This window comes from Eubalaena glacialis, chromosome 14 (genome assembly GCF_028564815.1).
Source record: "Eubalaena glacialis isolate mEubGla1 chromosome 14, mEubGla1.1.hap2.+ XY, whole genome shotgun sequence".
Classification (NCBI taxonomy): Eukaryota; Metazoa; Chordata; class Mammalia; order Artiodactyla; family Balaenidae; genus Eubalaena; species Eubalaena glacialis.
The window spans coordinates 60575885-60599068 of NC_083729.1; the positions used below are offsets into that span (position 1 = coordinate 60575885).

The window sequence follows — 23184 nt, forward strand, 5'->3', positions numbered from 1 at the left end:
CTTGGCTGTGTTCAGAGTTGTGCTGAGCAGCAATGATCTCACTCTGCATTTTTCACCCTGTGGGTTGTGACCCATTACTGGGTTGTGAAATCAGTTCAATGGGTTATAACCAGCATTTTCCTTTAAAAAATAAATAGAACAGAAAATATCCAAATGCATCACACATAGTGAGTGTTATTTTTACAAAATTTTTGTTTCAGTTTTATATATCTGTATGTAGGTGTGTGCGGTAGTTGGGAAATAAGATATATTTTTCACTGGAAGTTTGAAATGCAGTGACCTAATGCACATCCATCCTGCAGCTACATCTTCCTGAGATCCATCCCTGCCACCTCCACCCTCAACTGGGAAGCCAAATGGAATCTGTTCAGAGCCCTAAAACTGGCCTCATCTGGAAGGGACAGGAGTCGGGGAAGTCTTCTTGGAGGAAGTAGGGTTTACCGTGGCACGAGCAGGAATAGAGAGAGGGGGCGGCAGGGCAGAAGGAAAGGCATGGGCAGTGTCCTATGGCAACGAGTGAGAAAAACTAGGGCTAGGAGAGGCCTGTGGGGGACAGCCGCAGATGTCTGCTTTCTTGGGGAGACACACTGAGGGGTCAAGGCTAGAGGGGTGGGAAAAGAAAGCCCATCTGATTTCAAAGACCCATTTTCTTTCCTTTTTTTAAGATCACGCACATATATATTTTTTTAAGATTTTTTTGATCTGGACCATTTTTTTTTAAGTCTTTATTGAATTTATTACAATATTACTTCTGTTTTATGTTTTGGTTTTTTGTCTGCGAAGCATGTGGGATCTTAGCTCCCTGACCAGGGATCGAAACTGCACCCCCTGCACTGGACTGCCGGGAAGTCCCAAGATCACACACATATTTAATCAAGAAACTAATACTGGAATATTACCCAAATACAAACGTAAGCACATGCTCGATTATCACGTTCCATATTTCAGAGAAGCACTAAGGATTTATATCATGAGTTTATTTACAAAAATAGTTAGTATGTTAAGGTCATAAGTTTGATCCACTTTTCAAAGAAATTGCACCTCTTAAAATGCTGCTCTTGGGACTTCCCTGGCGGTCCAGTGGTTAAGACTCTGTGCTCCCAATGCAGGGGGCATGTGTTCGATCCCTGGTTGGGGAACTAAGATCCCGCATGCTGCCTGACACAGCCAAAAAAAGCTGCTCTTCATACCTGTTTCGTGGATTAACTAAAACATCCTTATTTCTTAAGTAACTGCTTATTATAAACAAAGGTGCAGCAAACCAAGATCCAAAGTACAAAGTCATCATAATTAGTAACTGCCACTTGTTTTCCATTGAAAATGGCAAATTCTTCCCTGGGCCCGCCTCACAGTGCTTCCTCCGAACCACAGAGGTCATGAGCCTCCAGACACTGTCCCAACGCATCGCTGTTGGAAGCTCTGCGGAAGGCACAGAGACCAAAGGCAGAAGTGGTGGCGGCACACCAAGTCCTTTTTCCACGACCTTGGAAAGACCCGTTTTTAAAGTTACCTTTGGGGGGGCGCTTGGATAGTAGGGCAGGCAAGTGGGTTGTCAGGGGTCTCTCACCAATCCAGTGGATGCAACCTAATAATGCCTGCTTTTCTCTTGTCAATTTAAATTTAACTTTAATTAAAATGAAAAACACAGCTCCTCAGTTACACTAGCCACACATGGCTAGCAGCTATCGTATTGCAGAGCACAGAAGAACATTTCCATCGGTGCAGAAAGATCTACTGGACAGGGATGTTCTAGAATGAGCAAATGAATAATTCATTCCAGGATCGCCTTCCCTCAGGAATGCAACGTCTTCCATTATTTCTATTATACCTGTAGTTCTAAATGCAAATGCCTCTGGGAGAGTATTGGAATGGCTTAATCTCTTACCAAAGGGTAACTGGTGGATATCAAGGGCCTGACGAAAGCCAGAGTCTAAGAAACCATCAGTGGCAGAGTATGTGTGAAGCATGAGGGTGAACGGACGTTGGAAGATAAGACACTGCCCTCAACTGAATGCGCTGTCGGAGGATACTGATGGAGGATTAAGCTCTTCCGTCTGCGGATGTGGAAACCCTTGAGACCTGTGAGGAAAGGAAGTGACCCACAGTTATTATTCATCCTCAAGTGAGAAGACTGATTTTATTCCCCAACAGTCCTCAGCAAGGGGGCTATTAATACACGAGAAATAAGTGCTTCTCTGTCTCTAAGGAGGGAGGAAGTAGTGGACGCAGGCCTTCCCAGAGGTGGATGCTTGTGAACTTGGCTCTCTCCTGACTTCTACGCTCACTCTATGACTAGACCCTAGGTAGGTAGGTGGCTTTACCTACCTCCTTCACAGTGATGACTCCCTGAAAAACACCAAAGGCTCAGGCCTAGAGATCCAAACACTAACTTGGTGTTTCCACCAGAAGCCTCCACTCAATAATCCCGAGGAGAATTATAACAATCTCTGGCCCACTCCCCACCCCACCTTCCTGTATTCTCAATTCTGGCTCATCTTCCACCTACTCAAGCCGCCATTCAGGTTAGCACCCTGTGAGTCACCCTAGACTCCTCCCCCTCCCTCCTTGCTCCCCACCCAAGGTCATCATCTTGGCTACCTCTCCACTCTGCCCTGAATCTGCACAGCTCAATCCTCTCCAGCCCTCACTATCGCAGGGGCCACCCACTGATCTTCCTGCAGCCTGCCATGGCCACCTCCAGCCCAGTGGTTCTTAACCAACATAAGCAACAGAATGACTTGGGGAGGTGTTTAAAATCTAGATTCTGACTCAGTACATCTGGCCAGGTTGAGAATGTATATTTTGCAAAAGTGCCCCAGGTGACTCTGATGTGTGCCCTTCATTAAGAACTACTGCCTCCTCCTCCTCATTGATAAAAACAACAATTAACATTTTTTGTGCACTTACATGTACTTCCTTGTGTAATCTTCATGACAACCTTGTGAGGTAAGAGCTATCATCTACTCCCATTTTACAGTTGTTGAACTGAGGCACAAAAGTCCCATGGCTAGGAAGGGGGAGGACCAAAACATGACCCATCACTCCTAACCATTCTGCTCTCCACATACCGTATAGACTTGATATGTGGCTCCCTCCTTAACACTCTTTAAAGGCAGTTCTAGAAAAAGATGGCAACTTGGGGACACACTCATGACTTCCCTCTCTACCCAACCTCCCACCAACAGCTTCTTAACTCTAAAATACCTATCTTGATCAGGGTGGTAGTTCCACAGTGTACACATATATAAAAACTCACTGAGATGTACGCTTAGGATTTGTGACTTTATGGTATGTTCATGACTCCTCAGTAAAAAAGACCCTGAAAAAGTCACTTAAATAAGAAAAAGCCTAGCAAATGTGAAATAGGGGAAAACTTACATGCACAGAAGAAACTAGGAAGAAGCCATCACAATGCTGCCAATTATGAAGAATTCTCTAGAAGAAACACATTTAAGAACAGATTAAGAAAAGATCCCCAGGGACTTCCCCGGTGGTCCAGCGGTTAAGACTCCACGCTCCCGATACAGGGGGCCCGTGTTCGATCCCTGGTCAGGAAACTAGATCCCGCATGCATGCTGCAACTAAGAGCCTGCAGGCTGCAACTAAAGATCCTGTACGCCACAATGAAGATCCTGCATGCCACAACTAAGACCCTGGGCAGCCAAATAAATAAATATTGAAAAAAAAGAAAAGAAAAGAAAAGATCCTCAGAGCTAACCTACAGAAAATCATTAGAGGAGAGCAGGCTTGGAGAGGGCACTGAGGGCACTGGCTAGAGACAAGATTCCCTGCAAGATGGAGAATAAAACCCCAGTCTAGGCTGGCTTGGCTACAGTGGGGAGCATATGGCTGGGCGCTGTAGCAGCCACAGCAGCAAGGACATAGGGGCTCTGAGGGTCCACAGGACTGTCTTCGGGCCAGAGACTGGGCGATGCCCCAAGTCAATGGCAGTGAGGGGCTTCTTCCTAAAGAGGCCCCATGTGATTTCTGTATCAAGAAGAAAGTCCAGGCTCACCAAACCCAGCTCCTGGTATATTTGGTGCTTATGAATACAAAGGGTCCCAATGGGGTCACTCGTGTTTCCAGCTCCCACTGTGCAGTCCAAGGGAGCAGGGCTTACAATGATTTTGCAGTCCATCCTAAAAGAACAAAGAAAATTCTGAGGAAAAAAAGTGTGAAGTACACCTTACCCTAGCACCTATTAGATATATTTAAAGAAAATGTGATCAGAACAGTGCTGGTGCAGGAGCAGACAATTCAGTGGAACACACCAGAGAATCCTAGAGCAGACTCAGGTATATACATGGAAATATACTACTGTAAGACACAGGTGGTATTTCACATCACAAGAGCAAGGATAGATGTTTTAATTATTAGTGACTTAGGGGAAAAAAAGTTAAATCTTTAATTCACAATTCACCAAAATATGACAAATTCCATCCAGATTTAAATGTAAAGCCTGCGAGGTGGGCCGCAACCTGGGCTCGCAGGGGCGCGCAGGGCAGCACGGGCCGCTGACGGAAGCTGGGCCCGAGTGGGAGCCGGGAGGGGCCAGGCAGGCGGGGTGGGCGGCGCAGCGCCCCGCCCTGCCCTCCCCCTGGATGTGGCATGTTGCCCTGGACCCCCCGGCGGTGGGGCGCGGGTGAAGAGCAGGTGCCCGAGGCACAAGGCCCCTTGGCGGGCAGCGACCCTGGAGAGGAAGCCCTGGGGGAGCCAAGAACACCCCACAGGACAGTCTTCAGCACTGGTCCCGAAGGCTTTCCTGGACCGGAAAGAGCAGCTGCTGCCTTGGCCGCCCCCAGGCCTGGCTGCCGAGCAGTCCCCGGGAACCCCAGTTCCCCTCTCCCCACAGACGACCTGGGAGGTGGCCCCGTCAAAGATGACCCTGCTGGCATCCTGGGACCCAAACTATGAGGCTCAAGCGGGACCTCGGCTGGTGTGGGGACCCAGCTGTGGGTCAGGCACCTCCTTCTCAGGCCGGACCGCATGCCATCCCTCCTTCTGGCCTCTGTACAAGGCAGCCTCAGGCAGAGGCCTCAGGCCCAGTCTAACAGGACATCAGAGTGGAGAGCAGGCACCCAGGGATGCAGGGTTCCCAGTGATATGCTGTGAAGACGTCTTTCTTTCTGACCCTCTGCTGCCCTGTGGGTAGCATGTTCCCCTGTACCTGTCTCAGGGCCCTCAGCAGGTGATGGGCTCTCTGAAACTGCTGCTCCCACCCCCAATAATGTCCCCCTGGGTCCTCCCCATCCCATCCTCTGGCTGCTCCACCGCCTGGCTCAGTTGGCCTGAGCCGATCGCCCTCACTGGCCTCCTGCAGATGAGCCAGGGGGAGCCAAGACCCAGCTCCCCGGGGGCTCCCATGCCCCCTGCTGGCCCCCCAGACCCTGCCTCTGACCACCCAGGTGCCAGTGGTGGCCAGAGCTGTTCTCCCTGCACAGACCCATCTCTCCCACGGGCCCCAGACAACCAAGGTCCGTAGCCCCTCCGGGGGCACAATGGGCCTCCTACTTCCCCAGGCAGGTTCTGATGACAATAAAACAGTGTTGGTTTGCAAAAAAAAGTAAAAAAAAAAATCTAAAAAAACAGATGAAACAAAGTATTAAGAGAGAATTTATTTAAATCTATAATTCTGTAGCAGAGAAAGCCTCTCCGAGCTTGACACAAAGACAGAAGCCAGGCCAGGCCTAGAGATTCAAATACCAAAGAGTTCTCTCTACCAGGAGACTCCAACAACAATCCCTAGAGGAATTATAACAGTCTCTGCCCCTGACCCCCAACCCCTTTCTTCCTGTATGCCCGATTCTGGTTCACCCTCCACCTGCTTGCTCTGCTGTACATGTCAGCACCCAGTGAGTCACCCCAGACTCCTCTCCCTCCTTCTTCACTCCCCCACTCAAGATCACCACATCTTGGTCACCTCTACTCTGTCTTGAACTGCACAGCTCCATCCTCTCCAGCCTGGTCCTGACTGTGGGCCTCGTCTTGCCACCCTGGTACCAGTGCAGGGGCCACCAATGGGCCTCCCTGCTCCCAGTCATGGCCATTCCAGCCCAGTGGTTCGGAAAGCCTAGAAAGACTACCTCGATTGCATGGACATTTCAGTTTTACAAATGCTTAAATACTGAACAAAACTAAATGGCAAATGACAATCTAGGATAAAATATTTGTAATATAAAAAAGACAAAGAGTTAATAGACTGAATATTCATCAAGTACCCTTATCAATCAGTAAGACAAAAAGAATAAACCACACTAAATAATAATAATAGAATACTGCACAAATAAAATGAAAAAAAAAGACTATTCCAATTGAAAACTAAGTACATAATCAAACAATTTGTCAAGGGAATTACCAATGACTAATTGGCCTATAAAAAAGTAAAAGTCCAAGTGATAAAATAATAATAATAAAGAAAAATAAAGCAGTAACAACGAAACACTATTTTGCTTATCAAATTTGCAATTAAAAATAATAATAATAATACCTAGTGTTGGGAAGGATGTAGTGAAAGAGACACTTTCATAGGACTGGAGAGCCTAAGTTGATATATCCTTTCTGAAAGGCAATTGGGCAATACGTACCAAAACCGCTGAAAGTGCGCATATTCTTTGATCTAACAATTCTACTTAAAGACTATAACCTAAGCATAAAAATAGGATGTGCACAGAGTCGGTATTATATATCGGCCACCACTGTCAGTAACCTAAAGGGGCAATAACAAGGGATTAGTTAAATCATGGTAGGTACACAGTGAAATACAAGAGATCTTTAGTTTACTGACAAGGAAAACTGTCCACAACTTATCGCTAAGTATAAAAAGCAAGACAAAGAACAGTATGTACCACATGAGCATATGAACCCATTTATGTAATGAAATGTGTGTTTATACCCATATATGTGCACAGAAAAAAGATCTTAAAGGATGTAACCAAAATAGTAACAATGTATATCTCTGACAAGTGTTAATTAATATGATTCATTGTCTTCTTTATTCTTCTTTGTGTTTCCTACTTCTTTTACAAGAAACATGCCAGTGTGATACAGACCTCTCTCCCTTCCATCACCTGGTCCAGAATTCCCATTTGGCTCTGAGGATCCACATCCCTTATATGTAATATACAGTTGGCCCTCCTTACCTGTGAATTCAACAAGCCAAGGACTGAAAATATTCGAGAAAAAAAAATTCCATAAAGTTCCAAAAAGCAAAACTTGAAATTGCCCCCTTGCTAGCAACTACTTACATAGCATTTACACTGTATTTACAACTATTTAAATAGCATTTACATTGTATTAGTTATTATAAGTACTCTAGAGATGATTTAAAGTATACTGGAATTCCCTGGCGGTCCAGTGGTTAGGACTCGGCGCTTTCACTGCCATGGCCCGGGTTCAGTCCCTGGTTGGAGAACTAAGATCCTGCAAGCCTCGTAGCGTGGCCAAAAAATAAAACCGGTATATGGGAGGATGTGCATAACTTATATGCAAATACTACACCATTCTATACGGGAGACTTGAACATCCACGAATTTTGGTATCTCCAGGGGCGAAGGGGGGAAGATCCTGGAACCAATCCCCAGATATGGGGGGACAGTTATATTTCTGTGCTACTGTAACTTTTCAAACTTAACCTTGTCTCCTCAATTCTCTTGACTGTGGGTATGGTCTGTGTCTTACATTTCTTTTGTGTTCCTCTCAGTGCCTAGTACATAGCAAGTTTCCAGCAAATGGCCCAAGAATGAGTATGTCACTTCTGTGCCAGTGCCTCTTGGGCTGCCCAAGCATGGGCCGACTGGCTCCACAGGCGTAGCATCCAAGCCTGGTTCCAGGCCAGGCTTGAGGCTGTGTGTTGTGAGCCACCTGTCAGTCTGGTCCTGTGAAGATGCCTATTGTTGCTGCTAATTACTGCTGAGTGATGGGGCTGTTTGTTTAAAGCACAGCTTACTACTCCCACACTCAGAGGCAAAGCCAATCCTACGGCATCCTATAATTAATAAGTATTTCCTCTGGTGGAAAGTTGGCTTTGATCCAACAGATCCCTTCCCACTTCTTCTGCCATCCTCACCCCATTTACAGCTTCCCATCTGTTGGAGGCCTCCTATGGAGAAGTATCCACTTCATCCAAACTATGGGCCTGGTCAGAACAGCCCTGTGTCCCTGGTGTCCCAAAACTGACTCACCAGCTCCTTCTTGTCCTCCTGGATGAGAAAGTTTGCTCTCATGTCTAAGCAAATCTACTATCCAAGCAGCCCAGACTGCAGGCCCAGAGGCTGAAAGAGTCCTAAGAGACCACTGCAGGAGTGACAGGAGGATTTTTTCGTGTAAACTCAACAAGTAAATTTTCATGGTTGTCCATAATCTCTGCCCTCAGTACTCATTTCAGTTAAACCTTCTGAAGAAAAAAATACAAAAGCCACTGGAAATGTCAGAATCAAAGAGAAGGACCAGTTGACTGCTTTTTTTTTTTTTCTCTTTGTACAGATATAAACAACCCCTGGTGCTTCCAAGGTTCTGGAAGAAGCAGAGAGGGGAGAGAAGTCCTGGAGTACTTGCCATGAGCACTTGTGAGAGGCCAAGCTTAGACTGCTACCATGGGAACCTTGAACTAGTACTTTACAGCCCTGTGCCTCAGCTCCTCATTTGTAAATGGGATGATCATAGTGGAACTTGCCTCATAGACTTGTTGTGAGGATTAAATGAGTTAATGGGTGTAAATCACTTAAAACAGTGGCAAGCTACAGGTGAATAAATCATAAGTGTTTGCCCCTGTTAACAAAAACAGAGAGTGTCATGGTGACAGCCACATGCTGGGCACTGCCTGCCCTCCTGTAGCCCAGGATTTCTCACCTCAACACTACTGACATTTTGGGCTGGATAACTCTTTGTTGTGAGCAGCTGTCCTGTGCATTCATTGTAGGATGTTTAGCAGCATCCTTGGCCTCTCTCTATCCACTAGATGCCAGCAGCACACCCCACCGAACCCCCTCACCAAGCTGTGATGACCAAAAACATCCCCAAACATTGCTAAATATCCCATGCTGGTGCGGATGGGGGCAAAATCACCCGTTTGAGAACCACTGACATAGTGATAAGTTGCGGACGGTTTTGTCTGTAAACTAATGGATCTCTTGTATTTCACTGTGCACCTACCATGATTTAACTAATCCCTTGTTATTGCCTCTTTAGGTTACTGACAGTGCTGGCCAATATATAATTCCGACTCTGCACATCCTTATTTTTATCCTTAGGTTATAGTCTTTAAGTAGAATTGTTAGATCAGGTTGATTCCATTTTCTCCACTGCCATGGAGAAGCCATGCCACATACTCTGACCTCCCACTTCTGTGCAGGTCCAGGGTAGATCCAGGCCTAGAAGCCCCACATTGATGTCCCTTGCAGTTAGGTGTAGGAGCTTCAGGTGGGGAAGTAAAGAGTAGCCAACTGTTTCTCTAGGTGGCTGCCATTTTCTCTTCTTGCAGATAGAATAGGAAACTGGAATCTGGGCAGTCTCCTAGCTGTTAAGTACCCTCGCCCTTGAGAGACCAACAGGGTACAGAGAGAAAAGGAGTCCAGGGGCTGAATTCTCTGGCAGCTTGTGGCTGTGGCCTTAGTAATAGGGCATAAGCATGGTTACCAAGACTCCTGGGAGCGCAGTCCAGCCCAGAGAGGAGAAGGCTAGATAGGATTCAGAGCTGAAGCCCCGGCCACCGCAAAGAAAACATCCTTACCTAGTGAGGTCTCTGGGCACAAGAGGTGTGGCCCTTCCCTTCTCAGGAAACAAGTGGGCTTTGTACTTGATTATGAAAAGAAGCACACTGCTCTCTTCATAAAATAAACTCCTAATCATTTAGCACTATTGAAGTTTAACATGCATTTATTTTGACCCAGCAGCTGCACTGGTACAAACGTATTCTATGGATATCTCAGCACAGGTACACAGCATATACACAGGGACTGTGGTGTACTAATTTAAAGTTTAGGCTTGGGACCTGATGCCTGATTCAAATTCCAGACCTAGTACTACCACATATGTGACCATGGGAAAGTTACTGACCTCTTTGTGGCTTAGTCCCTTTATTTGTGAAGCAGGGGCAATAACAGGGCCTATATCTCATTGGGGTGTTACAAGGGTTATGTGACTTACCATATACTAAGAACTATGTCTGTGATCAATAAATGCTAGCTATTATTATGTTCATTGTTCCCTTAATAAAAATCTGGAAATTCAGGCCAATCAACTGGTTAAACACATGTGGTACATCCATTCTATGGAATACTGGGCATCACTGAAAGAAATAAAGTTAAACTATATCTACTTAAATAATAGAATTTATTTAACAATAAAGGTCAAATTGTTAAATAAAGAATCAAAAGAGTTGCAGATAAGTACCTGTAGTTTGAGATTATTTGTACAGAAAAAGAGCTACACAGAAATAGATACATGTCTTTATCTGCATAGGAAATTTCTAGAACACTCAAGAAGCTGTTAGCAGTAATTATGCCTAGGGAAAGGGAATGGATGACTGGAGAACTTTTGCTTTCTCCTTCAGTATTGTTAGAATTACCTACTATGAGCCTGTATTTTAAAAAAAATAATATTGTTTTTTAAAAAGAATAAATCTATATCTACTTCTATGGAAACATTTTCAAGATATATTGTGAAATCTTTTTCACAAGTGGCAAAATATGAATGGTACAAGCAACAGGAAGAAATCTCAGTTCACAAATTCAGGTGAGCAAGAAACCAAACTTTAGTTTCTATAACTCAACTCAATGTTTATGGTGAGTTTCTATCCTGCCAACAGGCAACTTAATTCTAGGTGTGTCTGAACCCTGAGAAGTGCCAGACATGGGACACAGGAAGGGGCTGTGAAGGTGGCTGAGGCCAGGTCTAGCAGCCTCTGCTGCTCTGTGCCACTGTGGGCGCAAGGAATCTAGGACCAGGCTGCCTGCATCCCTACAGCTTGGTCCCACCATGTGGCCACCGCTCTCTGGGATCTTACTCCTGCCTGCCCAGGTGAGCTGCTTGAAGGCAGGGTGGGACTCCAGAGACCACAGATCTTTCTCCCCTGTGGGCAGGAGTGCCCCCAACCAGTCTGGGCGAGGGGAAGGCTGCAAAGAGTTGGGGGTCTTGCCACTTCAGGTGAAATCCTTCTTCCATCTTGTTTCTAGTCAAAGTATTCAGACTGTGCAAGAGGATCCTTCTCCTTCGATGAGCTATTCTGCAAATCCTGAAGTTTCCCTAAGTGTGTAAGCTTTTGATACACAAAAGCCAGAGACACCTGAAGGTTGATTCCATTTTCTAATCTGGAGAGCTGGTTCAAGACAAAATAAGCTCCATGAATGTGAGAGTGGAAAAGGGGAAAATCCAGGGAGGGAAAAAGAGATAATTTTTCAAACATTATGCAAGCCATACACATGTGTAAAAGCAGAGCAAAAAGTCTGAACATTTCCACCAAATAGTTAACCAACCAGTACCTACCGGTAGTGTAAGCTTTAAGACAGGGGAAGGGGTGGAAGAGGAGCTTTACCTTTTTATTCTATGTATTTCTGAACTGCTTGGATTTTTTAATGATGAAGCTATATTCAGTACTGCTTATATAATCTATTATTTTAAATAGATAAATACCCATACATTGTTTGCCTCCAGGCTGGAGACAGAAGGTGATGAAGGTCACACCAGTCTGGCCCGCTGGTGGGCAGAACCTTGGGAAGCTATCTGCATAAGCGGTTGGGAGACCTGTTGGGAAATAACTCTTTCTAAAGAAAGAAGGAAATAGGTACAATGAGCTGACCCAGAGACAAAAGCTTTGCTCTGTGGAAAGGACGAGGTAATTCTGAGCCAGGGTGGTAACTGTGATTTAGACATACCTGTGGAGCCAAAGCCAATGGCTCTATAAGGCAATGGGGGCACCAGAAGCCCCATAGCCCTGCTCTGATAGTGGAGCTGGCTGACCTCATGCCAAAATGTCAGTGACTCCTAGCAGGGGCGGGGTGCCTGATGGGTGTGGTAATGTCCAGCAGAACTGATAGCTCCATGGGGTGTGGCAGGGGCAAAGTGAGGTTGCAGAGCTGGAGGAGGGGAAAAGATACCTAGGGGTGGGGGTAGGAGGTAGGGGGTTAAACTGCCTAACCTTATCCACCAGCACATGGGAGACACACACCCTGGGGATGCCCAAAATGCTCATGGGGTGAGCGAGTGGGAACTAGGCAGGACCTGGGATCCTGCACTGGCAGGTAGGAGCAAGAGTCAGAGACACACTGGGATGGGCTCTAATGATGTGATAAATGCACACGAGTCCAGCTGTGTGCACAGGTGGGCAGCACAGGAGACGGAGCCACAAAGTCTATGTGGGAGAGGTCAGGGAAGGTCTCCTGAGTCAGCTGACACTGGTAACCCAGAGAGGGTGGGAAGGGTGGAAGACGTGAGGAACTGTGTATGCAAAGGCCAGGAACTGTGAGGGAGTGAGCCGGGATTTGGGGGAACTGAAAGCAACTCGGGCTGAATACAGGGGAATAGCAGATGAAGCCACAAAGGTTGTGTTCCATGGTAAGGAATTTGGACTTTATACTACAGGCAGTGGTGAAGCTCAAAAGGGCGTTTTAAACAGGGAAATGAGATGATCAAATTACCAGGAAAGCTTTCTCACCACCACACTCCCGCCACTTCTAGCTAACTCCCACCCAGTTGTGCAGTCTGAGTGTTGCTTCCTTTAGGAAGTGTTCCCTGGCCACCCCTTGGACTTAGCTAACCCTCAGTTAAGGCTTCTAGGGGTTCCCAAGCACCCCCCCGTTTCTCTCTATCACACTGTGTCATGATTCCCTGTGTCCTGTATTTTTTTTTCTCTCTCATACACTGTGAGTGCTGGAGGCCAGGGACTGTTGTCTGTTGTGTTCTGTGTTGTATCCCCAGCACCCTGCACAGTGCCTGGCATAGTAAGCACACTATATGTATTCACTTAATGCAAAAAAAACCAAAAACCTGTGAGAAGGTATCTTGAGATTTCCAGCCTGAGCTGTAAAGCATAGGTTGGAAAGGGAGGACAGGGGACCAGGGAGAGGGTTCTTGCAATAGTTTGAGTGAGAAATGATGAGGGCCTGGTCCTAGGCAGTGGTGGCGGAACTGGAGAGCAGGGAGTGACTGGGAAAATATTTAGGGGGCAGAACTGATAGGCCTGGGTGATTAGATGATGGAAGTAAGGGGGCCAGATAAGGGGAGTTCCTGGGCTTCTGGCTTAACTAGTTAGGTGGATGAAGGATGAACCAAGACTGGCTATGTGTGGGGGAAGATGACACAATCAGTTTAGACATATTGACTGTGACATGCCTATAGGGCATACAGGTGGAGAGGTACCAGGGGCAGCTTAAATCATAGAACTTGAGCCCAGGACAGATACCTGGACTAAAGATAGAGATTTGGAAGCTGTCAGCCTGCGGGTGATGGTTAAAGACCAGGGAGGGGATAAGATCACCCAAGGAGTGAAGGAGCAGGTGAAACAAGGAGGACATCCACCTATAAGAAGTGGGCTGAGGAGGAGCTTTGGAGAGAAAAGGAGACATGAGAAAGGAAGAGAGAAAAGAGAGCAGTAGCACAGTTGCTGGGGGAAAAGGGGCTTCAAGAACTAGCGAACAGGGTCCAACAGTGTGGAGAAACTGAGAACGCACCCAGGCCCCTCCTTACAGTTGAGAAAACTGAGGCACAGGTAGGCTGACTGAGGTGTTTGAGCCCACAAGCTATCATTGCCCATGATCACATAGATCAGTTATGATCTCTGGACTCCTGGGGGGGTCCCGAAGACCCTTCCAGGGTGGTCAGAGAAGTAAAGACTATTTTTATAATAATACCAAGACTTTCTGTAGTATTCACTTTGTTAACATTTGCACTAATACAAAAGCAACAGTAGATAAAACTGCTGGGGCCTTAACACAAATCAACGAAGTCATATTCTTCACCCCCAAGCACTTATGTTTTAACAAAAAGGCCAACTTCACATAAGAATGTCCATAATGGAGCAATAATCATTAATTTTATTAAAACATGACCCTTGAGTGCATATCTTGTTATTAGCCTTGCACAAAGCACTTCTCCTGCATACTGAAGTACTGGATGCATTTATGTTATTGTTTGCATTGAGACCTAAACTACCTGCTTTTTTTTGTGGAACACCATTTTTATTAGAAAGAACAACTGACAAACTATGATAATTCAGACTCGGGTATTTAGCAGACATGTTCTTGAAAATGAATGAAGTGAACTTGTCAAATCAAGAAAAACTGATAGTATTTTTTGCCAACGATAAAATTTGAGCTGTCAAGTGAAAATCAGGATGAGCTTGACAGCTTCCCAATACCTAGACTTGGTAATGAAATCAGTGATAATATTAACAAACGTGGTATTATGAACTGAACTGTGTCTACATTTGGAAGATCTGCATAAATCACTGAGCCATTATTTTCCAATGACCAATGCATGATGTTACAAAATCAGTCATGAATAAAAGACCCATTCAAAGTGCAAGACAAACCAATGGAATTTAACACAGCTGAGTATGAGAAATTCATTGATATGGTTTCAGATCTCACATTGCAACTAACCTTTCAGAAACTGCCATCTGTCCAGTTTTGGTGACATATCAAAGAAGATATCCACAATTATCTGAAAAGGCTATTAAAGTGCTCCTACTGATCTGGCAAGCCACAACTAAAGGAGCCCTGGAGCCGGAACTAAGGAACCCTGGAGCCGCAACTAAGGAGCCCACGTGCTGCAACTAAGGAGCTGGCGAGCCGCAACTAAGGAGCCCACGAGCCACAACTAAGGAGCCCGCCTGTCGCAACTAAGACCTGGTGCAACCAAATAAATAATAAAATAAAATAAATTTTTAAAAATAAATAAATTACTCTTACTTTTTCCAACTACAAATCTGTATGAAGCCGAATTTTATTTATCTACTCCAACCAAAGCAAGATATCACAACAGACTGAACACAGAAGCAGGTATGAGGAACTTCCCTGGCGGCGCAGTGGTTAAGAATCCACCTGCCAATGCAGGGGACACGGGATTGAGCCCTGGTCCGGGAAGATTCCACTTGCCGCGGAGCAACTAAGCCCATGCGCCACAACTACTGAGCCTGCGCTCTAGAGCCCACGAGCTACAACTACTGAGTCCATGTGCCACAATTACTGAAGCTTGTACGCCTAGAGCCCATGCTCTGCAACAAGAGAAGCCACCGCAATAAGAAGCCCATGCACCACAACAAAGGGCAGCCCCTGTTTGCCACAACTAGAGAATGCCCGAGTGCAGCAACGAAGACTCAACGTAGCCAAAAATAAATAAATAAATAAATTTATTAAAAAAAAAAAAAAAAAAAGAATCTGCCCGCCAATGCAGGGGACACGGGTTCGAGCCCTGGTCTGGGACGATCCCACATGTCGCGGAGCAACTAAGCCCATGTGCCATGACTACTGAGCCTGCACTCTAGAGCCTGCGAGCCACAACTACTGAGCCTGCATGCCACAACTACTGAAGCCCACATGCCTAGAGCCTGTGCTCCGCAACAAGAGAAGCCACCGCAATGAGAAGCCCACGCACTGCAACAACGAGTAGCCCCCGCTCGTTCCAACTAGAGAAAGCCCACGCGCAGCAACAAAGAGCCAACATGCCAAAAAATTTTAAAAATTAAAAAAAAAAAAAAAAGAAGCAGGTATGAGGATCCAACTGTCTTCTATTAAGCCAGTCATAAAAGAGAGTTGCAAAACTATAAAACAATACAGCTATGCTAATTTTTTTCTTTTAGAAAATATATTTTTTATAAAAAGTATGTAAAAGATTTATTACTATTATTTTAAAATAGTTAACAACTACTTTTAAAGCCTCAGTTTCTAATACTTTTTTCCATATTTGTACTATGGTAAATATCTATAGCTACAATCCACATAAATAGAAGTTTCTGAAGTCCTCAATAATTTTTAAGAGCATAAAATGGGTCCCAAAACCAAAACGCTTAAGAACTGCTGATATAGACCACCCATTCCTGACTCCCAGTTCTTGGGGCTTGTTTCCAGCACACCTACCCCTCCCATTCACTTCTCCACAGAATAAGAATTATAAAACCTAAAACTAAAATCAAAAACAAAACTTAGCTGAAGAAGAGACAAGAGAGCAGGCACAGTGAGCTAAAGAGAGAATAAGATCCTTTCCTTCCCTTCAACATAATATTCCTTTAAGGGCCACAGCCTGGTACGCAGCCCTGCCAGGCTAGGCTGAGTTCATCCACAACCCCTCCCTACTGCCACCTGCGGGAGAAGAAAGACTGGGGGCAGAGGGCTGAGTGGGAATTCAGGTGTCTTATCTCCTTCACATTCAGTACCTGATTTGATACAACCAATGAAGTAAGACAGGTGGGGCCATTTTTTTCTTAGTCACGATTTACAGGGGAGGAAACAGAGGTTTGTACCTTGACTAATACCAGCAAATAAAACACAGGCTGGGAGCTGCAGCCTCAGCGTCGGAACCCAGGTTTCCTTCCACGGGGCATTCACTCTAAGATGCCTCTCTTCCCCGCTCAAGCCCAGAGGTCCACCATTAAAGATGCATTATTTTACTTGTAAGTAAGATCTTATGTTTATAAGTCACATAAAATTATTTTTTTAATCCTTTGTCCATTCTTTTGGGTAACTGGTCTTTTTATAAGAGAAAATGACCCTTTGTATTACTTTTCAATTACAAAACTAGTTTAAAACTGATTAAAAAGTAAAACAATGAAATAGAAGACAAAGAAACAATAGAGATGATAACATAAAACCTGGTTATTAGAAAAAGAAAATAGACCTCTAACAAAACTAAAAGGCATGAGGGACTTCCCTGGCAGTCCAGTGGTTAGGACTGCACGCTTCCACTTCAGGGGGCGCGGGTTTGATCCCTGGTTGGGGAACTAAGATCTCACCTGCCGCACGGTGCAGCCAAAAACAAAAAGGCATAAAGCATTAAATAAATGATACTGGGAATGAAGAAGGGAAGATTAAATACAGTGGAGATATGAAAACAAGAGAAGACTGAAAATTTTATGCTAATAGTTTTAAACTTCGACTTTTTAAAAAATTTTTTGAGAAAAAATTTTAAATTACCAAAACTGACTGGAGGAGAAGTAAGTTCTAGTAATACATATAGTAAGAGTAATAGAAGTAATATTCTGAAGGCATCCTTTTAAAATGCAAACCCCTCAGGGCAGGAAGTACTAGTGAGTTGTTCCTCATCTGCCTTTTGTGACAAAAGAGATGGGTTTTTGGAGCCTAGGCCTGTCTGTCTGGTTGGAAGGAAAGAAGGTACTAGAGTACAGAGGACGGGCTGGCACTGCTCCTTGTTTAGCAACCCTGGAGTCAGATTACCCCAAGGCTGAACCAGGCTGCCAAGACATCCCCTGCTAACTTCCCCAAGACTCAGCACCTCAAACATGAGAGTCTGCTTGGCCTGTCAGTCCCAGGTGGAAACAGAGATGTCCCTGTCAATCTGGCTCTGCCCAGCCCCAAGGCTCAGCCTACAGTCCCCTCATCCCTTTCTCCTTCCCTCCTCTCCTTACTTCTTCTCCCTCTCTCCTTCCTCCTCCTCTTCTTCCCTCTCTCTGCCTCCCCTCCCCCATCTTCTGTAAGGTGACAAAGAGTAGCTCCATGTGTGGCTGGAGTCATATCAGGTACTACTTCTTGGTACTTCCAGCCAGAGGAGTTGTAGCAAATAGGTGGAGTCCTGAGGCCTAACCCTCAGCCTGTCTTGGCTCATTTCCCAAACTCATTTCTTTTCGTTTTTTGGGTTTTGTTTTGTTTCGTTTTTTTAATATTTTTTTGGCCATGCCACACAGCATGTGGGATCTTAGTTCCCTGACCAGGGATTGAACCTGCTCCCCCTGCATTGGAAGCTTGGAGTCTTAATCACTGGACTGCCAGGGAAGTCCCCCAAACTCATTTCTGAATCTGATGTCAGAATGGGACAGAGAAGGGGTCTGAGGGACGTGGTAGTGTGTGCAGTAAAGGGAGATAGTTGTCTAGCTCTCTCCCCTGGTAGTGGAGTTAACACAAGAGTTCTACCCGTTTACACCTTGCACTGTCTGTGGCCCAAATGAATATCCCATATACATAAGCACTACTGCGTCTCAAATTTGTCAATGCAGTTGGATGAGTAAAAATTAAATCTATTTAAATGTTACCCTGTCCATACCAGCTTGTGACTACTAGTATTATCTCAAGCAACAGACACTAGAAGCACCACCTCTACGTGTGCACATGTGTGTGTGTGTGTGTGCGTGTGTGTTGAGGGGTGAAAATCCCTTAAATATCTTAATGACAGAAAGGGTGATCTCTTTCAGGAAAAGGATGGGGACGACCAGTGTACCCAACATTGCTGTGGTCAAGTTATGATGTCTCCTTATGGTCTTATCCATGGGGATGGGAATGGGAAGGAGGCCACAGCAGAGAGAGAGCTGAGTTTAGGTAGAAAGGGTTCCTTTGTAGACCTTGCTAATGATTTAGTCCTGGATTGACTCTAGCCCCTGGCAGCCCCTAAGGCAGGTACTGCGGTGGACTCCTTGCCTTGCTAAAGCCTCAGGAGTGGGATGGGATGTGGGAAGGCAGATACTCACTGTGACCTCCAACTTCTGCTGACTACCTGGAGTGGCCAGCCTGTCCAGATAACAGACAACTGATGCTGCAATGACACTGACCACACCTGAGGCCAGGAACTTATCAGGCGTGTTCAAGTGCATTAATGAACATAGTGGGTTGGAAGAGTTAAAATCTGGACCATATCAGATGTTAGACAGTCCTTACCAAAGTCAGCCTCTGGTGAGAATGTAGATAGGAATCCAGTATCAGAGAAAAACCTACAAGAGCGGTGCCACCCCATGGGCATTTCCCGGTCCAGGTTGATATTATGATTTGAAAAGCCCTAAGGAAGGTCCCCAGATTCTCCCTCCTATCTAGTGAAATAATGCCTAAAATTCCTAAATTAGACCTCTCTTCCTTTCACTGCACTTCCACTAGCTTGGGCAGTGCTGGGTGGTGTTGGATGGAGCCGGGACCAGTATTATTCTGAGCTGTTGGCACTCTTTTCCACCCCCAGTACAGATGAAGGCTCTGAGAATGAAGTGTGATTGGGATAGGTACAAGAGTGGACGGAAGTAATGATGAGGAAGTAGCTTTCTAATACTGCCTGCAACTAATTCTATTGATGATCTAGACTTTCAGATCTCTCTCCCTAACCCCACCAAAACTATCTGGGTTCAATCTTTGGAAACAGTGAGCTGCTTCTTCAAAGTGCCCATCACTCCTTGCCACCTGAGACCTACGATGTAGGGTACTTTCAGCACGGGCTCTATGTAGGCTCAAAGGCTGTAAGTGATTAACTCAAAACCTCCCTCTGGGGGTTCCTATGTATAGGTGGTAACACAGTAGAAAACCTGGTGTATTTTGAAGTGATCTGTCAGGCCCTTAGAAATCCTCCTTCCAAAAATATCCTCCCTGGGCTTCCCTGATGGAGCAGTGGTTAAGAATCCACCTGCCAATGCAGGGGACACGGGTTCGAGCACTGGTCTGGGATGATCCCGCATGCCGCCGAGCAACTAAGCCCGTGCGCCACAACTACTGAGCTCACGTGCCGCAATTACTGAAGCCCACGCGCCTAGAGCCCGTGCTCCGCAACGAGACGCCACCGCAATTAGAAGCCTGCGCACCGCAACGAAGAGTAGCCCCCGCTCGCCGCAACTAGAGAAAGCTCGCGCGCAGCAACAAAGACCCAACGCAGCCAAATAAATAAATTAATTAATTAAATAAATTGCAAAAAAACAAAAATATCCTTCCTACTCCAGACACACCTGGCACCTAAAATTTCACCATTAGAGGTCCTTAAAGTAACTCAATAGGTCTCTAGGAAAACAAAAAGGTCTCTTGATTCAGGGTAGGGGTGGGGGATTAGTGAGAAGTCACAAAAGAACAAACCAGTGGTAGGCCTTGAATTCCTAGATGAAAGGCTTAGAGGTAGCAATCCAGTGGGAAGAGGAGTAGGGGTGGGGAAGTGGGAGGGTTGAGAGTATCTAAAGCCATTTTTCATAGTGAATACAGGGTTTTTAATTGCACTGAATATTTATTTGGGGTGGCTTTGGCAAGGGATTGATAGAGATCTGGGATGCTAAAGACTCCCCCGTAAACCACCCCTTGATGGTAACACTGCAACAAGAGAAACAATCAGAGCGCTAAGACCTTAGAAACCAAGACACAAGAGTCCTGGACTTAGGGGGTTGGGGGAGACTACCAAATTCAATTCCTTCCCCTCTTAGTGACTCTGCTTGTCAGAGGCAGGCAAACACCCCAAGGCTGAGCTGAGGAATATCCAAGAGGGTCTTGAGTCCTCAGAATTCTCGGCAGGGTCCCCTCCCTTGTGGAGGCCTTGGATGGAACTGCAGGAGCTGGGGCCAAGAAAGGCAGGAAAAGGGCAGAATAAATTGTGGGCTGATTGTCCAGTCACTTGATGAGATCTCACTGCTTCTTGTCACGTAATTTCTTTTTCCCTCCTCCTCTGGTCTCTCCCTCTCCTCCTTTCCCCTCCCTTTGCTCTTGATTTGGTTAAAATAGATGCAAACTCTGGTCTTTGCTATTTTTAGTACCTAGCCATTACATAATCTACGCTGTAATTGCTGACTTGAAAAACTATTGGCAACAGTAGAAAATCCCCAGAGTTTTAAACAGGAAAAGGATTATTACAGCACAAAAGCCTTTGGCAGTTTTACCGACCGGTAAACCGTCTGTAGTCGTCACTTGCCAGTGGAAGTCACGTGGGCCTTGGGAAACACTCTCCCCATCTCAGGGAAAGCAGGCTGGGGGAAGGGATGAACCACAGCTTCATCTGGGAGGAGGATGCTTTGTGTGGCGAGTCAGGGGGTGGGATGGTGTTCTGGAGCTCCTGCTGGGCCCAGCCCAGAGCGGGAGGGAGGAAGGAGTGAGCTTCAGGATATCCACCCCCTCTCCTCCCAGGGGCCACTTTTTACTGCGTTTGTTTCTTGCTAGAGAGTCAAGTCTCCAGCATCCCCAACCTCTCCTTCATCGACTTCCTGGGCCTTCCTACAGCCTCTGACACATTTCTGGGCAAGCCTGAGTGAGGGTGGATTATCTCAGTTAAATAGATCATTTTATAAAGACAAAGGAGCAAGGAAGACTGCTTGTTAATCACACAGATCTGACCCACTCCTCTGCAAGGCTTTCCACATATTAAGTCAACCACCACACTATTTAATTCCTCAATAAAATGACCTTATAACAATATAGCACTAGAGGTTTGATTTAACTATCTCATTAAGACAAGAATTCTGTTATATGTGTTGGGGGTGTGGGTAGTATAGGAGATACAAAGGGGACAGGGACAGCTTTCCCTGATTTTGCCAATTCTGCCACAATCTTAACCCCAATAATCAAGGAGGGTCAGTCCAATCTCGGTAACTATATGTGACAATTCATTCAATAAATGTTTGCTGAATGCCACACGTTGAACTAGTTGCTGGGGATATAACATTGAGTAAAATCACTGCCCTAGTGGAATTGCCAGGTCAGTGAGGAAGACAGACATTAATCAAAATATTACATAAACATATCATTACTAACTATGATGAAGGGTTAGGGAAAAGTATAGGGCGCTAGGGGCATTTAGAACAGGAAGACCTGATAGGGTCTGAGGGTTCCTAGATACCTACGGACTTCAGGGTTCTTTTAATTCAGCACCCTATCTTCCTTCCCGTTCCCCTTCCTCCCTCCCTCCTTACTTCCTGTAGTTAGTATCTACTTCCAAAAAAAAATTACTTTTTTTCTATGTAGAGAGGATGATACTAGGTTCTTTATGGTCTCATTTGCTTCATAGAGCAAACTTACAATTTAGCGCTTTAGGACAAAACTGTCTGTTAAGAAAAGCCAAACCACACTTTACAGTGAGAACTATATATAATTCATGATGACCTGAATTAGCACTCAACTGGCTGCAGGTGACAAAAATGCAAATCACACTTTCAAAAGGAAAAAAAAAAAGGGAAAGCCTAGACCCATGTGAAAGAGATATCCAGAGCTAGACTAGCTTAAGGTATGGTTAGGTCCTGGTGCTCGAAAGATGTCATTTAGTCTCCATCTCTCTCGACCTTGCAGCTCAGCTTTCATCTGTGTTGGCTTCAGAACTCCCCCTGGGGCAGCAAGGTGGTCACCAGCAGCCTCAGGATTATGTACCTTCTACAGGTTTGGCAATCCAGTTGGAAAAGAAATGAGAATTCACTTCTTAACAGTTCCAGTGAAAGTCCAGAGTCTTGATTGGCCTGAATTTCAGACCATGCCCATGCTAACTGCCATTCTCTGACTGGCACAGTCATGTGTCCTCCATCTAGAACCAAAGGATGGACTTTACTACACCAGAACCTGATCTCAGAGTAGGAAGGAGGTAGTCCCTCAGAGTAAATCAAGGTGCTCTTATCTAAGACGGGAGAATGATGCTGGGCAGTCAAAGCCCACTCATCTCTACTGTCCTCAAAGTTTGGAATTACAGTGGATGTTAAGACTAAACAATAGGTTCTTCCATCAACTGAGTTTTCCTCCCTAAGGAATGAGCAAGAGTGCTTATTTAGTGGCACTGGCTGGATTTGCCCTGTTCCCAATCCAGCTACATGGAGACCTTGGCGTCTTTAGGGCCCTCACTGGAGCCTTAATATTTGTTTAGGTACTTGCTCAGAGCAGTCTTCAAGTCCCAGTACCTAGTGGAAAACTTTCCCAACCTCCCTTCACTCCCTACACAGTGCTGGCGTGGCTGGGGAGGCCACAGCTCTCTGGCTGTGACAAGCGTCCTCAGGGTCTGTGTAAATTACAGGAAAGGAAGAGAATGACAAGCCCTTTGTTGGCAAGTTTTGCTTCCCTTTTGGAGTCTAAACTGAAAATGGCTTCCGTTGGGCAGAAAGGGGAGTATCAGGACAGTTCCTGGAGCATCCAACAAACAGACCATCAGAAAGCTCTTGGGGCGGGGGTGGGGGTGGATCACTGTTAAACGGTCTGTGAGTTACACAGCACTACAGCAATCATATGTTAGCTGCAACCACCCTCACCTTGGGCACGTTACAGAAGTGCCTGGATCCCCCTATCCAATGGCCTCTCGCAATTTCTGCAAATTCCCAGCAGC

The 23184-nt window shown here is 45.6% G+C and overlaps 1 protein-coding gene and 1 long non-coding RNA gene across 9 annotated transcripts in view; one reads left to right on the forward strand and one right to left on the reverse strand.

The window, feature by feature from the left end:
- Positions 1–282: 282 nt before the first annotated feature.
- LOC133104728 (uncharacterized) overlaps positions 283–23184 on the reverse strand; it is a 72800-nt gene continuing 49898 nt past the window's right edge. For 4 of the 8 annotated variants that reach the window (XR_009703709.1, XR_009703710.1, XR_009703704.1 and 1 more), the window contains 3 exons: positions 4016–4139; positions 3379–3435; positions 283–2079 (listed from right to left, as the gene is read on the reverse strand). This is a non-coding gene — a long non-coding RNA (uncharacterized LOC133104728). The remainder of the gene's footprint in view (positions 2080–3378; positions 3436–4015; positions 4140–23184) is intronic. The other 4 variants (XR_009703706.1, XR_009703707.1, XR_009703705.1 and 1 more) reach the window with 2 other exon arrangements.
- LOC133074637 (histone deacetylase complex subunit SAP25-like) lies at positions 4609–5482 on the forward strand. Its single transcript, XM_061168564.1, is given in 3 exon segments — positions 4609–4717; positions 4720–4767; positions 4770–5482. Coding segments are annotated over 3 exon segments (870 nt in total).